We start from the raw sequence: 20,400 nt of genomic DNA on the forward strand, positions 1-20,400 counted from the left end.
AATATACCTTATACAGCTGGTGTTTCTCGTCAGATTGTCTTTCTGGGTTTATGTGACCTAGGTTACATGCTTTCTGACGAATGTGTCCTCACTTTATAGTAGAAGCTGCCATTTTATTGTAGTTCATAAAATTCGTCCTCTGGTTTGTATTTTTTTTTCTGCTTAAAACTTTGCTGCGGTGTGGTAATAAGATGTAGAGCGATTCTAACTGATTATCGCTAGGTTAAAACAAAAGGATTTGAGAAAGCTATTTAAATGTGGAGCACGGCGGCCATTTTGTTGTAGCCCCATGGAGAGGACAGAAATGAGCAGAAACAGTTGTCTAGGGGAATATGGCTGATTGGGGAGTTTGTGTCCAGTGAGCAGTAGAGATTATGTGTTCTAAGTGTGGTAGAGGGAAGGGATCCCAGCACTTTCAGTGGGTTGGGGGAAGGGGGGTCATGTGATCAGAGAGGGGAAGCTGTGCACACAATTTGTTGTGTGGCTTCATTATTAATTATAGTGGATAAGTTCTTGTGCTGAAGGTAAGAGATCAGTTCCCACCAGCTGAGCACATCTTTTTAGTAAGAACACTGCAGGTATAGGAGTAGCAGTCATTGGTAGGTTCTCTCATTATGTGAGATGACTGCTCAGATGGGAGGGCAGTCTTTTTCAGGAACTATAGCAAAATGGCGCTTTCAAAAAATAAAACCCAATGACAACAAAATTGTTTAGAATGCATAATATTTTCAGAGTGTACTTAGAAGTGGCAAAATAGACTTGTCAGAATTCCTACAAGAAAGTCAGACATGTTTTGTACTAGTGCTGGTTAGAAACCAACTTTTATCACGCAAGATATTTATTTAACCACATGTACACGTTGAGGGGAAACCATATGTGTTCCTTGGTTATGGCCGCTGTTTCACCCAGAAGGTCCATGTTGAGGGAAAAGCCATATTTGGGCTTGTAGTGTGGGAAATGTTTCTCTTAGGGCAGAGGTTCTCCAAGCTACGGCCTGAGGGCCAAATCTGGAGACCCTTATAAGGATTCTGATATAAGGATAAACGCTGATGGGGACTTTCATGTAAGGGGGAATTCGATAGAAAATTTCATGAAAGATGAGAGTCTCCATAAAAAGGTTCCCTTTACACGAGAGTCCTTTCTTGCATCAGAGTCCCCCTATAAATGAAAGCTCCTGTACCTACTAGTCCTCTGATCTCAGATATTCAAGCTCACACGGAGTGGAGAAGCAATACCCACAAGTCCTCATTTCCCAGACATTGAAGCTTGCACCAAGGGGAGAAGCCATATCCACCAGTCCACCTATCTCAGACATCCAAGCTTGTACTGAGTGGAGAAGGCATACCCACAAGTCCTCTCTTCTATGACAAGCAAGTTCATACTGAGGGGAGAAGGCATACCCACAAGTCCACTGTTCTCAGGCATCCAAGCTTTCATCAGGGGAAGAAGCCATACCTACAAGTCCTCTCCCCTCAGACATCCAAGCTCACATCGAATGGAGAGGCCATACCACAAAGGCCTCTTTTCTCAGATATCTAGGCTCACACCAAGGGAAGAAGCCATACCCACAAGTCCTCTCTTCTCTGATATCGAAGCTCGCACAAAGGGGAGAAGCCATATCCAAAAGTCCACCAATCTCAGACATCCAAGCTGGCACCAAGGAAAGAAGGCATATCCACAAGTCCTCTCTTTTCAGACATCCAAGTTCATACTGAGTGGAGAAGGCATACCCACAAGTCCTCTCTTCTCAGACATCCAAGCTCATACTGAGGGGAGAAGGCATACTCACAAGTCCTCTCTTCTCAAACATCCAAACTCACACTGAAGGGAGAGGCCATACCCACAAGTCCTCTTTTCGCAGACATCCAAGCTCGCACAAAGGGGAGAAGCTATACCCACAAGTCCTCTCTCTCTTAGACATCCAAGCTCGCACAAAGGGCAGAAGCCATATCCACAAATCTACCTATCTCAGACATCTAAGCTCATACACAGGGGAGAAGGCATGCCCACAAGTTCACCTTTCTCAGACATCCAAGCTGGCACCAAGGGAAGAAGGCATACCCACAAGTCCTCTCATTTTAGAGATCCAAGTTTATACTGAGGGGAAAGGGCATACACAAAAGTCCACTGTTCTCAGGCATCCAAGCTTTTATCAGGGGAAGAAGCCATGCCTATAAGTCCTCTCCCCTCAGACATCCAAGCTCACACCAAAGGGAGAGGCCATACCAACAAGTCCTCTTCTCTCAGACATCCAAGCTCACACCAAGGGGACAAGCCATACCTACAAGTCCTCTTTTATCAGACATCCAAGCTCACACCAAGGGGAGAAGCCATATTCACAAGTCCATTTATCTCAGACATCCAAGCTCACACAGGGAGAAACCATACCCACAAGTCCCCTCCACTCAGACATTCAAGCTCACATCAAGTGGAAAAGTCATATTTCTGTTCAGGTTGCCGCAAGTATTTCTGGCAGAAGTTATCACTCCTGTGGTTGTAAAACCCAATCCTGGAATTTGAGCAAAGCACATATATCTGTAGTGTTTACTTATCTCTCTCCAAAGCTCTAAGTGTCATTTCTCTTTGGTGCTTCAGTCCTCTGTTATCAGCATGATTGACTTCTGAGAAGTACCTCACCTCATCCCCTCACCTTGACCAATAGTGAGATGGTCTCCGTGGCGGTGCTTCTCAAACGGTCATATGTGGAATTTTAAGCATAGATAGTGATTCTTGAATTAAGCCTGAACTCCAGGCACAATAAAAAGCTCTATAAAACAGTTATGTGTAACAGAATCACAGAATCATTGAATATTTCTTTAAATACTAGAGATGGGCCGAACACCCCCCCCCAGTTCAGCTTGCGCCAGAACTTTCGAACATTGCAAAAGTTCAGACCCGAACCCCATTGAAGTCTATGGTACCTGAATACCATAAATCAGAAGTCCCCATTTATAAGACTTTTATGCAAGGTTTTGGGCATAAAAAGGGTATGGGTCCCAAGACCCTGGGGGACATGTATCAATGCAAAAGAAAATTCTAAAAAATATTGTTTTTAAAGGAGCAGTGATTTTAATGATGCTTAAAGTGAAAAAAATACAAATGAAAAATTCCTTTAAATATAGTGCCTGGGGGGTCCCCTTAGTCTGCCTGTAAAGTGGCCCATCTGTTCCATGTATAGTACCTGCTGCAGCAAAACTGACATTTCTAAAGAAAAAGAAATTACATTTAAATGTTTTTTCCCTGCAAGCTTTCTTTATTTAGTAAACATCGGCTTGGGGGGCCAGTCTGTATGATGAGGCCATATTTTAGTGCACTTGGAACAAGATTAGCGATTTTTGGCATAAATTATGGTGTCTCTTTGGCAGACTTTGGAAAGAAATAACAAAGTTGTGCACCACAGTGAGCAAGCCTTATGTGAAGAAGCCAAATTATAGTACACTCAGGCCAAGGTACTCTTGATGAAAGCAAGAATTGGCCTTGCTTTTAAAAAATTAATTTGATGCCCCGGTCAAACTGCTAAGTAAAAATTGGTCTTTAGGTGTTGGTGGTGCCTTCACATCGTAACTCTATAGAGCAGGGGTCTCAAACTGGTGGCCCTCCAGCTGTTGGGAAACTACAAGTCCCATGAGGCATTGCAAGGCTGACAGTTACAAGCATGACTCCCTCAGGCAGAGGCATGCTAGGATCCTGCAGACCGCCTCATTGCAAAAAATACTGCGACAGGGCGGCCATTCTGCAATAGGATCATGTGCATGATTCGGCATTTCCGGGTAGGGGGCACGCGCACACCGCCCCCCTCTGTGCTGTGATTCAGTGCAGCACAAGTCAGTCAGCAGGTCCCAGCCAAAGATTTATGGCTGGGACTTGCTGATAGGCATAGTGAATCACAGTACATAGCTCACCGGACATAAGTGATGACAGATCACTGTACCAGCTTGATGCTGGTACCACAGCAGATCACATGACATTTGTACACAATGGCTTTGATTCATTCCATTCATTGTGTACTATTGTGTTGATCACAGCTACTCACAACAATACACACTAGATTAATTAATTTCATTCAGTAAAAATGGTTGTTTATACCAGTGATATTCACTGTTATAAGCAATCAGTGTTTAAAAAAAAATTAAAAATCCTGATCACCTCCCCCCAGAGTAGTATAATGTTACTATGGTAACACGGTATTACTCTGGTTACTGTATGTATAAAAAAAAATGAATAAAAAATATTTTCAAAATTCTTTTCTTTTCTTTTTTAAATTGTCACCACTCAGTTTCCCTGATCACCGCCACACCAGTTATATGATGACGCTGTACTACACTGGTAACAGTATGCAAAAAATAAAACTTGTGAAAAAAAAAATAGTTTTTAATTTCTTAACTTTCCAAAAAATTGTGACAAAAAATTACAACTTCATAAAACTCGCCATGCCTCTTACTAAATACCTTGAACTGTCTATTTTCCAAAAAGGGGTCATTTGGGGGATATTTGTACTGTCCTAGCATTTTCAGGCTTCAAGAAATGTGATTGATCAATTTTCAGATAGATCTCATAGTTTGTGGACTCCATAACTTTCATACAGACTACATAATACACACTGTTTTGGGTTATTTTCACCAAAGAAATGTAGTCTTATATAGTTTGGCTTAAATTTATGAAGAAAAATTATTTGTTTGGAAAATATTATAACAGAAACTAAGAAAAATGTGTGTGTGTTTTTTTTTTTATTTTCTGTATTTTTTGTTTATTTAGGAAAAAACAGCAGTGATTTAATACCACAAAAAAGAAAGCTTTTTTTGTGTGAAAAATCATAAAAATGAATTTAGGTACAGTGTTGGAGAGACCGTGTAATTGTCATTCAAAGTGCGACAGGCTGAAAGCTGAAAATTGGCCTGGGCAGGAAGGGGGTGAAAGTGTCCGGCGTTGAGGTGGTTAAAGGATAGCTGTACTATCATAAATGGTGCCATCTGAGAGATAATTAAGACATTTCAACCCCAACTATAGAACAGCCTAACTTGTAATCTCCCAATGTTTTATTTACACAAACTAAGGCAACTTTGTCTGTAACTGAGATAGTGGTGGAGGTGACATGTCCGTTTCATGATGCTCCTAGGAAATAATGTTCTGAGATGGAGACCATATCCCAGTGGCACAGTGGTGTTGGGTGCGACTCCTATGGAGTAACCCTTTAAATTAGGCAACTAATTTAAAGCAGTCAAATTTGCTTTATTAAGGGTCTGAATTTAGACATCACTTTGCATAGCCTTACAGAGGTTTTCTCTTTCTTCAAGCCATTTTTGTAGCAGGTTGATAAGTGCTGTTGACGACAGAATTTCGCCTGTGAGGTTGGCTCACACACTGTTCAATGCTACATCTCATACCTTCAGAGATGGTCAAAGTGAACAAAAGAAAAAGTAACCGACTCTCAAGTATTTAGACTTAATCTTGTCTTTAAGCCTGACCATCACTGGTTCTGGTGGACCCATAGCCTTCTAGGTTCCCTGGGCCCGGTGAAGCCTGAGCTGCTAGCAGCAAAGTTGGATGCACCACATGATATGTTCACAATACTGTGAAGCCAGCTGTGACTGAACTACTGGGGAAACCAAACTTATGCATAGAACACAACATAACTCCTTCATGAGCCAACATCTACAGCATCTGCTTGGCTTCCAACCCTGTGTGAGTTTTTCCATGTTTCTTAAGCTGAGACTTCTTTATGAACCTTCTGCCACATTCATTGCAAGAATATGGGTAGGCCCCAGTGTGGATAATCTCGTGCCTCAAAAAATTGGACTTGTCAGTGAAAAACTTCCCACAGATTTCGCATGAGTATGGCTTCTCCCCAGTATGAGTTCGAAGATGGTTAGCCAGGGTTGAGGTCTGGATGAACCCCTTTCCGCACACCAAACAGGAAAAGGGCTTTTCCCCGGTGTGAATTTTTTGATGTCTAACGAGGTGGGACTTCCATATAAAACCTTTGCCGCACTCAGAGCAGGAAAACGGCTTCTCACCAGTGTGGCTCGTTTGGTGCTTCAGAAGGTAAGATTTTTGGGTGAAATGTTTGCCGCATTCAGCGCACTGAAAGAGCTTTTGGCCCAAGTGAGTCCTCTGGTGGTCAAGAAGACATGTTCTTCTCGTAAAACACTCGCCACATTTGGAACACAAGTACTGCTTGTCCACTGCGTGATATCTCTGGTGTGAGATGAATTCTGCTCTCTTGGTAAACAGTTCACCGCACTCAGAGCACAGGAAGCTCTGTGGGACTCCGCCTCCCGTATCTTGGAAGTTGGGGAAGGCGTTAGGAAAACTTCCCCCACATGCAGAGGGATCAGATGACAGATCTGCACTGCAAATCACAGGATGGAGAGTAGGGGTTAGGGTGCTTTCTTCTGTAAAATCTGCTGCCACGTCATCATCTTCTATTTCACCATCCCAAAAGGTATCCAGGTGCTGCTCTGCGTTATTTAAATACATAAAAATGTATATATTAAAAAAAAATAAAAATAATAATAATAATAATAATTAAAAAAAAAAATAAATAAAAATATACATATATATATATATACATACATATATATATATATATATATATATATACACACACACACACACACACACACACACACACACACAGTATCTCACAAAAGTGAGTACACCCCTCACATTTTGTTTTTTGTGTCACTTCTTCAGTGACAACACTTCGGTTTTTTATTGCCGTCAGGGTTCCCCCAGGATACATCCTCATTTCCTGTATGGTCACCAGTACAGGAAATGAAGTAGAATCTCCCTAATTGGGACGCATCTGGCAATTAAAAAAAAAAATATGACAGGGGTTCTAACCCTTCCTCACTCTAACCATAATCAAAATTATGTTTTGGTTGGGATTAGGCTTTATGACTGAACTCCAGGACTAGCAAATATTGTCTAAATACAAGAGACGTGTATTCTTACTTGAATTGCTTGTGTGTGCAGTAATCCAGGTTGAAACTTTATCCCTGTGCAGGAGCTTCCTGTAATAAAGACCGCTCACTGCTGCTCTTTTCCCCTTGTGCAGGGTGACTGGTCTTGTCTCCACCCCCTTCCTGTAGTGGGTGGGCCTACTGGGCCCCTCCCACAGCTCTGCTCTCTGTACAGGCGAGGTACAGAACAGTGACAATGCCAGGTTATATTTGGGTTTGCAAAGACAATTGCTGCACACAAAGTGGCTTTATATCCGGTTTTGGTATTTTTCATGAAAGTTTTTTGTGCCTGGATTTCAGCTTTAATCTTTCATCCCAGTTTGGAACTCATGACAGGTACACTTTAAATGCCGTCATTATTGTCATTATAGATTCCCTTGAAATTGTGCGACTCACTCACCTGTGTTGATCTCTGGAGGGATTCCCTTCTCCTTCCACAGCTCACCACTCCTCACATCTGTCTCTTCACCGTCCAAAGCTTCCACTTTACAAATAATTAGGTCTTCATCCTGCACTCAAAGAAATAAAAATAAAAATGGTTTTAATCACTTGCTTACCGGGCACTTTTACCCCCTTCCTGCCCAGGCCAATCTGAAGCTTTTAGCGCTGTCACATTTTGAATGGTAACTTCTTGGTCATGCAACACTGTACCAATATGACATTTTTATCATCTTTTTTACACAAATAGAGCTTTCTTTTGGTGGTATTTAATCACCACTGGGTTTTTTATTTTTTGCTAAATTAACAAAAAAAAAAAAAAAAAACAAACAAAAAAAACAAAATAAAATGTTTTTTCATAGTTTGTTACAACATTTTGCAAACAGGCAATTTTCCTCCATCACTGATGAGGCTGCACTGGTGGGCGCTGATGAGGAGGCACTGGTGGGCGCTGATGAGGCTGCACTAATGGGCACTGATGAGGCTGCACTAATGGGCACTGATGAGCACTGATGCGGCTGTGCTGATGGGCACTGATGAGGCTGCATTAATGAGGTGGCACTGATGAGGCAGCACTGATAGGCTGCATCAAAAAGGCACCGATAAGCGACATTGATTGGCAGCACTGGTGGGCACTGTTGGGACTGCACTGATAATAAGTCCTTTTTACACAAGCCGGTGATTGGCTCTCCTTTTCCTCACACTGTCAGTGTGAGTGGTGTATCTGGACTTTGCAAAAGCATTTGACACAGTTCCCCATAAACGTTTACTGTACAAAATAAGGTCCGTTGGCATGGACCATAGGGTGAGTACATGGATTGAAAACTGGCTACAAGGGCGAGTACAGAGGGTGGTGATAAATGGGGAGTACTCAGAATGGTCAGGGGTGGGTAGTGGGGTCCCCCAGGGTTCTGTGCTGGGACCAATCCTATTTAATTTGTTTATAAACGACCTGGAGGATGGGGTAAACAGTTCAATCTCTGTATTTGCGGATGATACTAAGCTAAGCAGGGCAATAACTTCTCCGCAGGATGTGGAAACCTTGCAGTGGGGTGGGCAACTAAATGGCAAATGAGGTTCAATGTAGAAAAATGTAAAATAATGCATTTGGGTGGCAAAAATATGAATGCAATCTATACACGGGGGGGGGGCCCTCTGGGGGAATCTAGGATGGAAAAGGACCTGGGGGTCCTAGTAGATGATAGGCTCACCAATGGCATGCAATGCCAAGCTGCTGCTAATAAAGCAAACAGAATATTGGCATGCATTAAAAAGGGGATCAACTCCAGAGATAAAACGATAATTCTCCCGCTCTACAAGACTCTGGTCCGGCCGCACCTGGAGTATGCTGTCCAGTTCTGGGCACCAGTCCTCAGGAAGGATGTACTGGAAATGGAGCGAGTACAAAGAAGGGCAACAAAGCTAATAAAGGGTCTGGAGGATCTTAGTTATGAGGAAAGGTTGCGAGCACTGAACTTATTCTCTCTGGAGAAGAGACACTTGAGAGGGGATATGATTTCATTATACAAATACTGTACTGGTGACCCCACAATAGGAATAAAACTTTTTCACAGCAGGGAGTTTAACAAGACTCATGGCCACTCATTACAATTAGAAGAAAAGAGGTTTAACCTTAAACTACGTAGAGGGTTCTTTACTGTAGAGTGGCAAGGATGTGGAATTCCCTTCTACAGGTGGTGGTCTCAGTGGGGAGCATTCATAGTTTCAAATAACTATTATATAAGCACCTGAATGACCACAACATACATGAATATACAATATAATACTGACATATAATCACACACATAGGTTGGACTTGATGGATTTGTGTCTTTTTTCAACCTCACCTACTATGTATGCGACTCATGCTGATAGCAGAGGAAGGAGGCAGAAGACAGAAATGACACTTAGCACTCTGGATTGAGACAAGTACACACTATAGAGGGACATGCTTTGTTCACAATTCATATCTGAGGCTTACAGCCACTTTAAGTTTTTTAGACATTCATGGGTGTTCAATTGCCCCACCCAACGTCGTCAATCTACATGAATAGGTCACTATTGGAGTCATAAATGGGACAGAGGGCAGAATATATTGTGTACCAATCCCCCCCCCCCCCCCAACACCTGGTAGCCTGATTTTTTTTATTGCAAAAGGATGGTGGCAAAATAAAGAGAGATGATTAAAGGGGAGCTGTCAGAGTAGCTGTCACCTGATCCTCCTGAGGGATCTCCTGATCTTCCAGTGTGGAGTTCCGGGAATACAGAGGACGGGGACATCTTTCTGGGGGATTTCTGTTACTGGATCCATCTGTAGGAAAATCCTCCTCCTTACACTGCACATCAGTCTGTGAATACTTGTCTTCCATTTCTGTGATCTCAACTTTAACATGAATTGGATGTTCATCCTATGCAATACAACAGCTTTACTAATCAGGGTTCACCAGGCCTCTAGATGGGTCATAAAGAATTTCTGAACAGCTCTTACCTGATGGTCCTCTGGAATCTCCTGATCTTCCTGTGTGGGGTCCCGGGAGTACAGAGGACGGGGACATCTCTCTGGGGAATTTCTGTTACTGGATCCATCTGTAGGAAACACACACACCGACTAAATACATTTTTTCTGTGTCTTTATATCAGAGGATGTTTGTATATAGAGGGATCCTCAATACTCTTCTCTCCTTTACAAGTGTAGCACCCTCACTGTTGCTAGATTAGGTACATTTAGTTTTGCTCCCCTGTAGGCAGAGGAGAATGGGTTCATTTGTTTAGGAGGTCGTGCAGTGCTTCAAAGGGCTGTGGCTCTGTTACCTCCCCCTGTCTTCTGGAACTTTCTGGGTAGTTCCAGAATCTATGTGGTTAGAGCGACAGAGGCTGCAGCCTGAATATTTATGGAGTTTCCACCAATCCCTGGGGTGGTGAGATCCAGAAGGTGAGGAGACAAGCCATAAATACTCAGAAGCCTGGTAGTCTGGGAGCAGAGCCTGGAGTCCAGTGCTGGGGGGCTTTGAAGGAGACCCCTGTGCTCGGGGGCTCTGCCCCTGGGGCAGAAGAAAAGACCAAGAGAGAAAGCAAGTAGTGGGAAGCCTTAAAGCACACAGAACATGGATATGCAATTATCTCAGTAAATATAAACTGCTAAATACCTTTTCTCATTAGTAAGGATGAGCTCCAGCGTGTTCGCACACTCCGCGTGCAGAGCCCGCCAGGAAGTCGGCACTGCACTCTGCTAACCACAGGTAGTGAGACATTTCCTGATCTCCGCAGCCACACATCGGGCAAATGTTTCACTGCCTGTGATAAGCGCAGCGCCGTGTCGACTAGCTGGCGGGCTCTGCACGTGGAGTGTGGGAACACGCTGGAGCTCATCCTTACTCATCAGTAGTATATAGCTTGTCTTGTGACCTCTATCAATGTCCGGTTAAAGCCTGTAGGGTGAGTTTTCATTCTCCTTTTACTGTCCTTTCAGGCTGCATGACCCCTGACTCTCTGTCTAGACAGTACTGATAGGCCCTGTGTTGATCACATGCACACTCCCCAATAAAAAAAAACAAAAAAAAAAGCTTCTAGCAATGCACATCAAACTGAGCATGTGCAGAATGCCTCCTCCAGGGCTCTGTAATATAAGCAGATGGATTGGGGACAGTAAAAGAATGGGAGGGTCAGAGGAGACAGAATCAAGCAGCCTTTTTACACAATGTGAAGGATTAACCCCTTAGGTTCCACAGAAGGTAAAACAAGCATGCTTTACTTCATATACAGACTGATTTTAATGTTATGTGTTTAGTAACACTTTACTACTTCATTCGGCCCAGTCTCAGCCAGGTTTAGCTGCAGACATCAAGCAAAACCAGAATCTGTGCAGCAGAGACGTCTGTACAGCAGCTTTCTGGATTCTAGGAGCTACTTGAAAGGACTGAGTGAGTACATAGCAGCCACCACACCCAAAGCTACAGAGTACAAGACAGCCAGGCCAGGAGTACCCCAATATCTCTAGCTTGAGTCAAGAGCAGCCAGGTGCTGCATCTGCAACTGTTATGTGTTTTTCTAGCTGCACCATCACTCCCACTCGTGTGCAGCTCAGTTTGGAGTTAGTTCATTGCAGCCAGAGACTTTAGAAGGTACTCAACTGTTTGTTTAAAGTTCTGGGCATCTCATGTATGCCTGATCCCCACCCAAGTTCAACGTTCTACAATATACCTTAAATCCCAAATCCACTAGACCAGTGATGGCGAACCTTGGCACCCCAGATGTTTTGGAACTACATTTCCCACGATTCTCATGCACTCTGCAGTGTATTTGAGCATCGTGGGAAATGTAGTTCCAAAACGTCTGGAGTGCCAAGGTTCGCCATCACTGCCCTAGACTGATTACTGAGCTATTGGAGAGAGTGTGAATACCCCTTTTGCCTGGCTTAGGGTGCTGTGTGAGAGGAAAAGGCTTGAAATCCAACGGCCCTTTCGGGGGTTAGTGCTGTACAAGAGATGAAAGTCTCCTCTCACCCGGTGATGTGAGGGGTGGCCGGTTCTCCCTCATGACGTCCTCAAAGAGATCCTTGTGTCCTTCTATATACTCCCACTCCTCCATGGAGAAATAGACAGTGACATCCTGACACCTTATAGGAACCTGACACAAACAATGATACCATCACCATCCAGACACATCCCTTGTCTGTTACTGGATAATGTCCCAGAATTCCCGGAACCGCTCACCTCTCCCGTCAACAGCTCAATGATCTTCTGGGTGACTTTCAGAATCTTCTTGTCGTTGTTGGACTCAGGTGTCAGGGAAGAAGTTGGAGAATCACTGTAATTTTTTATTGGTCCATACTCCTAATGTAATGGGATAAGTATCATACATTGACATGGCTACCTGTCTGTTGAATGACCCTCCCAGAATCCTCCTCACCTCTCCGGTCAGCAGGTAGATGATCTCCAGGGTGAGGTTTAGGAGCCTCTCGGACATGTGACTCCACTCCTTCTCCATCCTCAGCAATGAGACTCTACAGTAAAAGAAAAATACATACGACAAGTAATATATGAAACCTTGCAAGTGTCCCTGGACCAGAAAAAAAAGAAACAGTTTGGTACTGGGCTTCACAGTAATGAAAACCAAACAGAGTCTGGTTCTTCTACAAGGGTAGGCTCTACAGATTTCTGGAAAAGGTCTACACAGCCAGGGCCCATTCCTTCCCTATCTGTAGAAACAAGGGAAGAAGAAGTTTGCCAAATGTGTGTGCTAAAACACCTCAGCCAGGTCATAAGAAGGTCAAATCAGCAGCCATTGCCATTCAAAACAATGGAGGGCACAAGGGATATTATCCCTCATTCTTAGAGGGCCACTTCAATCAGGGGGCGGCTCCCACCATCCCTGCACGGAGTTTCTGGGTCTGTACACCTGCTGTTTCCATTATGAGGGGTTCCCATCATCCCTGTGCTGAGCTCCTAGACCTGCTGTGTCCATTAGGAGAGGTTCCCACTATCCCTGTGTTGGGTTCCTTAGTTTGCACACTTGCTGTACCGATTATGAGGAATTCCCACCATCCCTGTGCTGAGTTCCTGGATCTGTTCACCTGCTGTGTCCATTATGAGCGGTTTCCACCATCCCTGTGCTGAGTTCCTGGGTCTGTACACCTGCTGTGACCATTATGAGGGGTTCCCACCATCCCTGTGCTGAGTTCCTGGGTCTGTACACCTGCTGTGCCCATTATGAGGGGTTCCCACCATCCCTGTGCTGAATTCCTGGGTCTGTACACCTGCTGTGACCATTATGAGGGGTTCTCACCATCCCTGTGCTGAGTTCCTGGGTCTGTACACCTGCTGGGACCATTATGAGAGGTTCCCACCATCCCTGTGCTGAGTTCATAGGTCTGTACACCCGCTGTGCCTATTATGAGGGGTTCCCACCATCCCCGTGCTGAGAACCCGGGTCTGTACATCCGCTGTGCCCATTATGAGAGGTTCCCACCACCCCTGTGCTGAGTTCCCGGGTCTGTACACCTGCTGTGACCATTATGAGAGGTTCCCACCATCCCTGTGCTGAATTCCTGGGTCTGTACACCCGCTGTGCCCGTTATGAAAGTTCCCGCCATCCCTGTGCTGAATTCCTGGGTCTGTACACCCGCTGTGCCCATTATGAAAGTTCCCGCCATCCCTGTGCAGAATTCCTGGGTCTGTACACAACCTGCTGTGACCATTATGAAAGTTCCCACCATCCCTGCGTTAAGTTCCAGGTCTACAGACTAGCTAGGCCCATTTGAGAGCCCCCACCATCCTGCGGACATCCATAATTTCCAAGATGGTGGCTGGTAAGTAATATAACTCCCCAGCAATCCATAACCTAAGCAGTTGTTTTTTTCCCCCCACATTATCAAATTCAATAAAAAGGCCAGGAGAAAGCTGCTACATTTCCCATGAACTGTCTCATCTATTACAAATAAAATAAAATATTAATAAACACAATAACCTCCAGCACTAAATTACCTCTCATGCAGTTAGTGACAGTCCCCAACTGTAAACCAGAAGCAATTTGCAGACACAGAAGAGCTTAGCTGGAGTTAAAGCTGTCTAATTTGGTCTACGAGAAAATGGCTGTGATCCTCCAACACCCAGCAGAAAAGCCTATCATCTGGACAGTGTCTGCAGTATGAGTGCTCCAGGAAGATGGCCGCCCCCTCTCCTGATTAGTGGCTTTGGGTAGTTCGCCCTCTAGCGGCCACCAGCTGATTGGTGAGCTGACTTTCTCCTGTCTGCTCTGCGCAGCCTCACAGCCCTGACTGCGTCGCGTTGCCAGGTAACCAAGGAACGCAAACAAAGGAAATGCTGCAGCCACGGGCCGGAAATGGGACGTTCACTTCCCGTTGCGGCTGATAATAGAGAGGAGGCTGGCAGCTGGTCAGTGCTGATGTGGTCCTGTATTGTGTGATGGGGGGGTCATGGATGAGGGGCAGTAATGGGGATAATGTTGGTGGAGGTGGGGGCTGCACAAAGATATATGACTATACTATTGTTATTCTTTATTGTGCTTCTAATTATTATTGTATTTATATTTCTTAATCGTTCTTTGAGGGACACTGGAATTCGGAGACTGCCGGGTTATACGGCCCCATATAGGAGAAACGGCCGCTTGCAACAAAAAAGCCATTGGCCAGTACAGGATAACGCCGCCCACAACCAGAGCGCCTCCATTTTCTGGTGTCCCCAGGAGAGCGGATGTTTTTTTTTCTCATCTCGGAAGATTTCACTACTATCAACGGCTATTTGTAGATTTCTTTAGGATGAATGAAAAACCGGAAGCCTCTCTGGTGCTTCTCTAAACTTCCAATCAGGAAAGAGTTAACAGTAGATAGGCTGGAGAATTGGGGGGGGGGAAGCTGAGTGCCTTGCCATCCCAGGCTATTGGGCTGTGTGTTTCTATTGATACACACAGTGTAGGGAGACACAACTCTTGTCCCTGTAAGGGTGGCTCCATAGGATGCTGCAAGAGAAAGGAGCTCCCCTGAAACAGGAAACCTGAGGAGTGGTCATGGCACCAGCTTACAAGGGAACCAAGGCATAGATTGAGGATGGGTTCAACCCGCATTCCAATTCGCATGACAGGCGAGCGTGACCGACCCTCAAAAAAGCCACTTCACTCATGTCCAGGGTGGCCTCATTCACAAAGGGTCCTATGTGTCTTTGGATCCAATTCAGGCAAAAGTTCAGACCTGATTCACACCTGAACCAGTGAACAGGGACGCACCGGACCCTGTGCTGGGAACTGCGGTCGGACATATGTGAACCCGGCCTAAAAGATAAAGAAAGTGCATACTCCGTAAGTGTAATTACATCAGCTGGTTTAAAAACTGATGGTTAATCATTTTGCATTATTAGTTTTTCTTCTAGAAGCTTCCCATTTCATGTCTGTAGATAGATGTAGGGTACTTTGGTTCAAGTGCTGCCCTGTGGAACCCTTGTGCTCGATGCATTTGATCTGCATAACCTTTGAGGGATTCTTATCAAGGATGCTAGAGTGGGCATGCTCCCCCCGTCTTCCCCTAAGGGCTTGGTTTACACTTGCTTCAAAATGTGGCATCGGAGACGCTTTTTCAAAGCACTCTGAATGCCAATCAAAGCCCCTGCCACTAAATAAAATGGTTACCTTACATTCCTGTTCACATGTGGTGTTTTCTTCTCTTCAAAAATTATCCCCCATGTCACTTTCTTGGTGCTTCAAAGCGTCTCCAAAGCCTCCATAGAAATCTCTGACCACACACGCTTACAGCACCTGAAGCTTTTGAAAGGCTTTTGTCCAGAGTTTGCTTCGCTTTGTTTTGGAGGTATTGCAAGTATGAGATATCCCAGGATGCACAGGGAAACAAGCAAACCAGAAAGACATCATCAACAGTCACTTCCGGTTCATGTGTAGATATTCTGGGAGGGTCTGGTGCAGACGTCACATCTGGTCTACAGCGTAGAGCAGCAGGAAGGTGAGTGGGGTCCAGACCGCAACTAGCAGATGGCACACGTGGTGCACAACATGGGAATGCTATAGCGGAAGGTGAGCGGGGACTGGAGAGAGAGAGAGAGGACTGAGTGGCAGAGGATCAGCAGAGCTGGGGGACCAGAGCAGGAGAAACTAGCAGATGTCACACATAATTAGAAGCATGGGAGCAATATAGCAGGAGATGAGTTGGGATCAGAGAGAGAGGACTGAGCAGCAGAGGATCAGCAGAGCTGGGGGACTGGAGCACAAGAAACTAGCAGATGTCACATGTGATCAATAGTGTGCGAGCAATATAGCAGGAGGTGAGCGGCGACCAGAGAAGAGGATCAGCAAACCAGAGGATCAGCAGAGTTGGGGGTTACTACTGAGTGGGGGGTCAGCAGAGCTGGGAGTTATTACTGAGTGGAGGATCAGAAGAGCTAGGAATACTACTAAGTGGGGCATCAGCAGATCTGGGGGTACTACTGATCTGCTGAACGAGGGTACTAATAAGCTGAGGATCTGCAGAATGAGGGTACCAATGAGTTGGGGATCCACTGAATGGGGGTACTACTGGGCCCCTTTAAAACAAATAGAAAATCAACACCTACGGGGTATTTGCCAAGCTTCATTAAACCTTCAAAAAAAGCATCACCAAAGTATCGAAAACACATTAAAAAAGCATGTTGAAGCCGTAAGCGCTTTAATGTGTGTTAAAGTCAAAGCAAGTGTAAATGAGCCCTAAGGAACTAAACCGCCTCCCTCTCTCTAGATCAGGGGTCTTAAACTGGCGGCCCTCCAGCTGTTGTGAAACTACAAGTCCCATCATGCCTCTGCCTGTGGGAGTTATACTTGTAACTGTCAGCCTTGCAATGCCTCATGGGACTTGTAGTTTTGCAACAGCTGGAGGACTGCCAGTTTGAGACCCCTGCTCTAGATATTAGTAACATCCTTTATAATTTAGCTTCTTCCTTAATCTCTTCTTGAATTTAAAGTCTGCCAAACCCTCAGATGACTCTTTCTCTGCATGCCCCACTTTACGGAGATCGGGGACTTTTGTTATACTTTGTGAATGACTGGGTGCAGGAGGTAGTAGCCCAAAGCTACAACCAGAGTTTCTGCTCTCTGTCCTCTCCTTAGTTAATCGCCTTCTGGTGCTGCCGTTCAGTTTAGCGGATCTCCATTGAGCCCTCTCAGATTTTTAGGATCAAGATTTAGCACTAGTTCCTGTGGCAGAATTGCCTCAGCAGTTTTACTTCAACCTGTTGGTCATTCCAGAATCCAGTGGGGACGTAGCTTTAGGATCTCAAAGCTCTGAATGCCTTCCTTCGAGCCCAGGATCTCAAAGCTCTGAATGCCTTCCCTCGAGCCCAGAAATTCCACCTGGAATCCACCAAATCTGTCATTGACTCCCTTTACCAAGAAGACTTTCTGGTTTCTGTGGACATCAAGGCTATGATCCCGTATGTTACCATTATTCTAGCGCACCAGTTTCCTATGTTTTCCTGTGGGGCCCGTGCACTACCAGTTCTGCCCTTTAGCCTCTCATCTGCATCTCGCTTCAGTTAGGTCCTGCTGTGCTTTTGTGGTATACCTATTGTGAAGTACTAGGATGAACTCCTGTTGAGGGAATAATTGGTGTGCTGGACAAGGTCAACTTGACTATCCAGACATTACAGTGGTTCAGGTGGATCCTGAGCCTTCAGATATCGTCGCTGGAACTCTCTCATTGTTTTGAGTGTCTGGTTCTGGATCAGAAAGGCCAGGCTAAACTTGTCCTTGCAGAGGAGAAAGTGACTCTTTCTTCTTCACAACAGTCTTTCAATGTGGGATCAGTCGCTGTGGTCCCTGGGCAGATTGTAGTTTGTCACCAAAGTTCAAGATGCTCCTGGCTTTATGGCTCAGGAATGCAACTCTGAAATTAAGGATGTCCTTCCTTCTAATCCTTTGAAGGATTCCAATGATAGTTGCCAGTCTGTCAGACTTGAAAGGAGTCCTAGGTACCCTCTTGGTGTCGGGGACTTGGTCGGAGGAGCAGTCCCATCTTCCTTTCAACATCTTGAAGCTGTGGATAATTTGTCTGTCTCTGCAGCATTGGATCATTATGTTGGAGGATAATCCTCTCCAGATTCTGTCAAATTATGCCATTGTGGTGGCATCCATTAACCATCAGGGAGGAACCAGAAGTCTCGCCATGGCAGAAGATTGGCTCCTGTCCTGGTCAGAACTTAAGATTCCAGCTTCATCCACTGTGTGCATACCAGGCATACATAAATGATGGGCATATTTCCAGCAGCCAGCAGCACCTGGACCCCAAAGAGTGGTCCCTACACCTGGGGTCTCTAGTGGTGCGGGGGGGGGGGGGGGGGGGTCAGAGGGGGCTCTTATGGCCTTCAGGTTCCACAACATACTGGAAAGGTTTGTCTCCAGGTACAGAGATTTTCTAGCACAGGGGTCTACTGTTTTTCAGACTTTGAAGGAGCCAGATGGTGGCCAGTGTTATAGAGAATGCCTTGGTGTCAATGGGAATAAACAATGTCCCATCATAGGCAATAGAGTAAAAATAATGCCCCATCATTGGTGTCAGTGAGAGGAAGAGTGCTCCATCATTGGTGTCAGTGGGAGGAATAGTGACCCATTCTTGGTGTCAGTGTGAGAAATAGTGCCTCAAGGGCCACAGTTAGGAGACCACTGCTCTAGCACAGTGATTCCAAACCTCAGTCCTCAGTACTTCCAACAGGTCATGTTTTCAGGATTTCCTACACCTTGCACATGTACTATTAATCAGTGTCAATGGCTTTGTATTTAAGAGAGCTATTTTATCTAAGGGAAATTCCAAAAACATGGGTACTTGAGGACTGAGGTTGAGAACTACTGCTTTATCAGAAACACTGAATGCTCAGGTGGCTCTGTGGGATCAGTTCATCCTAATCTTTGTCTTACCTCTCCTGACCTGGTAGGATACACTGATCTGGTAAGACTGCTGGCAGATGATCTGTGGGCACTGTCAGATCATCAGGGTTTTTTATCTCAAGGACTGTTTTTGCCATCCTGAGGCATGGCTGTTCAAAACCAGGTTCTGAAGGATAGAGTCATCTCTAAAGTTGCACTCCTTGTGGTATTTTAATGGCTAGGAAGTCTACTTACCTGGTAGAGTCTTGGGGCTTCCAACTAAGAAGCTACTCCATGGAACCAATCCTCTTGGCTCTCAACATTTTCTAAGGGTAGACTTTTGCTGCTATGTTGCCAACCCTCCTGTTGAACTGCTTTTGGACTTTCTGACCGTCTGAGAATTCCTGTGTCCAAAGGAAGGGTGATAGGGAGAAGGGGGGAGCATAGGAGAGAGGGAGGTAGAAATAGATACTTTTCTTTGCTTGGCCACATGCTTTTCTTGTTTTTTCAGTCTCATTGAAGAACAAAAGAAAACAGTTACAATTTGATCTTTCAATTAGGTGTAGACTGCAGTGACAAGTGAAAGGTTACTTTTACTGTTTGTCTAATAAAGCATTTTTTACACTTATATCACATGCTCTCGATGTTTCGGATTCTAATCTGCTGTATATTCATCCCTCAGAGGTCACATCTTAATTGGTCCCTCCCACAAGGAGCAGAGTCCATTCCCAGCCTCATCAATGAGGATGGAGAAGGAGCAAAGATACATGACTGAGAAGATATTAAATCTCACCTTGGAAATCATCTACCTACTGACTGGAGAGGTGAGGAGGATTCTGGGAGGGTCACATGTCATCACTCATCACCATTAATAAAACAGAGACCTGGCAGGAGAGGTGAGGAGGATTGTGGATAAATTATAAGTAGTATCTCTAAAGTCTTTTAACAGTAAAGAAGCACCTTCAGAATATTAAGGGACATCCATAGGTTATTATTTATCTATTTTGTTATAGAATTATGGACCTCTGAAGAAGATCAATGACAACACAACATCTCATATTTCAAGGGGGTGGAGCAGAAACCCGAGCCTAATAACAGAGTCTCAACTTTATTCTCTGATACCTGAGAAAAACAAAGACAGTAAGATCCTAGAGGTCACCCAGAAGATCATTGAGGTGCTGACAGGAGAGGTGAGCGTAGCTAGAAATTCTGAGATATTATCCAGTAACAGACAAGGGATGTGTCTGGATGGTGACTGTATCATTTTGTGTGTCAGGTTCCTATAAGGTGTCAGGATGTCACTGTCTATTTCTCTATGGAGGAGTGGGAGTATATAGAAGGACACAAGGATCTCTACAAGGACGTCATGATGGAGAACCGGCCGCCCCTCACATCACCGGGTAAGAGGAGACTTTCATTTCTTGTAAAGGAGAGAAGAGTATTGAGGATCCCCCTAGATACACCAGTAGCTGAGATATAACATAAATACAACGGTAGCATGGTTGTGGATATAGTTTAATTCAGTGGTATTAAAGACTCTATAATCCAGTAATCAATAGTACAGTGCCTTGGAAAAGTATTCATACCCCTTGAAATTTTTCAAACTTTGTCATGTTACAACCAAAAACGTGAATGTATTTTATTG

The 20,400-nt window shown here is 44.7% G+C and overlaps 3 protein-coding genes across 4 annotated transcripts in view; 1 reads left to right on the forward strand and 2 right to left on the reverse strand.

The window, feature by feature from the left end:
- LOC141106738 (uncharacterized) overlaps positions 1-20,400 on the reverse strand; it is a 209,043-nt gene that overhangs the window by 140,164 nt on the left and 48,479 nt on the right.
- On the reverse strand, positions 4,771-14,005 carry LOC141106462 (uncharacterized). Of its 2 annotated transcripts, XM_073597254.1 has the most exons (8): positions 13,883-14,005; positions 12,309-12,402; positions 12,113-12,232; positions 11,903-12,026; positions 9,889-9,986; positions 9,614-9,808; positions 7,363-7,471; positions 4,774-6,458 (listed from the first exon to the last, which is right to left on the reverse strand). In XM_073597254.1, the coding sequence occupies exons 2-8, from the start codon at positions 12,384-12,386 to the stop codon at positions 5,653-5,655; spliced, it is 1,530 nt and encodes a 509-aa protein (XP_073453355.1). In that variant the 5' UTR covers positions 12,387-12,402; positions 13,883-14,005; the 3' UTR covers positions 4,774-5,652. The 2 variants fall into 2 exon arrangements, with proteins under 2 accessions (XP_073453356.1, XP_073453355.1); XM_073597255.1 differs by lacking the exon at positions 9,614-9,808 and having other exon boundaries at positions 4,771-6,458.
- The window catches only part of LOC141106474 (uncharacterized), a 40,893-nt gene continuing 34,700 nt past the window's right edge, over positions 14,208-20,400 (forward strand). Inside the window, exons 1-4 of the mRNA XM_073597275.1 lie at positions 14,208-14,293; positions 19,438-19,579; positions 19,769-19,945; positions 20,032-20,155. Coding sequence (XP_073453376.1) covers positions 19,496-19,579; positions 19,769-19,945; positions 20,032-20,155 — 385 coding nt within the window. The 5' untranslated portion in view covers positions 14,208-14,293; positions 19,438-19,495. The remainder of the gene's footprint in view (positions 14,294-19,437; positions 19,580-19,768; positions 19,946-20,031; positions 20,156-20,400) is intronic.

The sequence above is a fragment of the Aquarana catesbeiana genome, linkage group LG08 (assembly GCF_042186555.1).
Source record: "Aquarana catesbeiana isolate 2022-GZ linkage group LG08, ASM4218655v1, whole genome shotgun sequence".
NCBI classification, from domain to species: domain Eukaryota; kingdom Metazoa; phylum Chordata; class Amphibia; order Anura; family Ranidae; genus Aquarana; species Aquarana catesbeiana.

What these genes read in the sequence shown, in the direction of transcription:
- LOC141106462 (XM_073597254.1), bottom strand. Translation starts at nt 12,386, where the DNA reads ATGGAGAAGGAGTGGAGTCACATGTCCGAGAGGCTCCTAAACCTCACC. An exon ending in TCTACCTGCTGACCGGAGAG is followed by an intron (nt 12,233 to 12,308) that starts GTGAGGAGGATT and finishes CCATTACATTAG; the next exon opens with GAGTATGGACCAATAAAAAA. An exon ending in CCCTCCAGAGATCAACACAG is followed by an intron (nt 6,459 to 7,362) that starts GTGAGTGAGTCG and finishes TAAATAACGCAG; the next exon opens with AGCAGCACCTGGATACCTTT.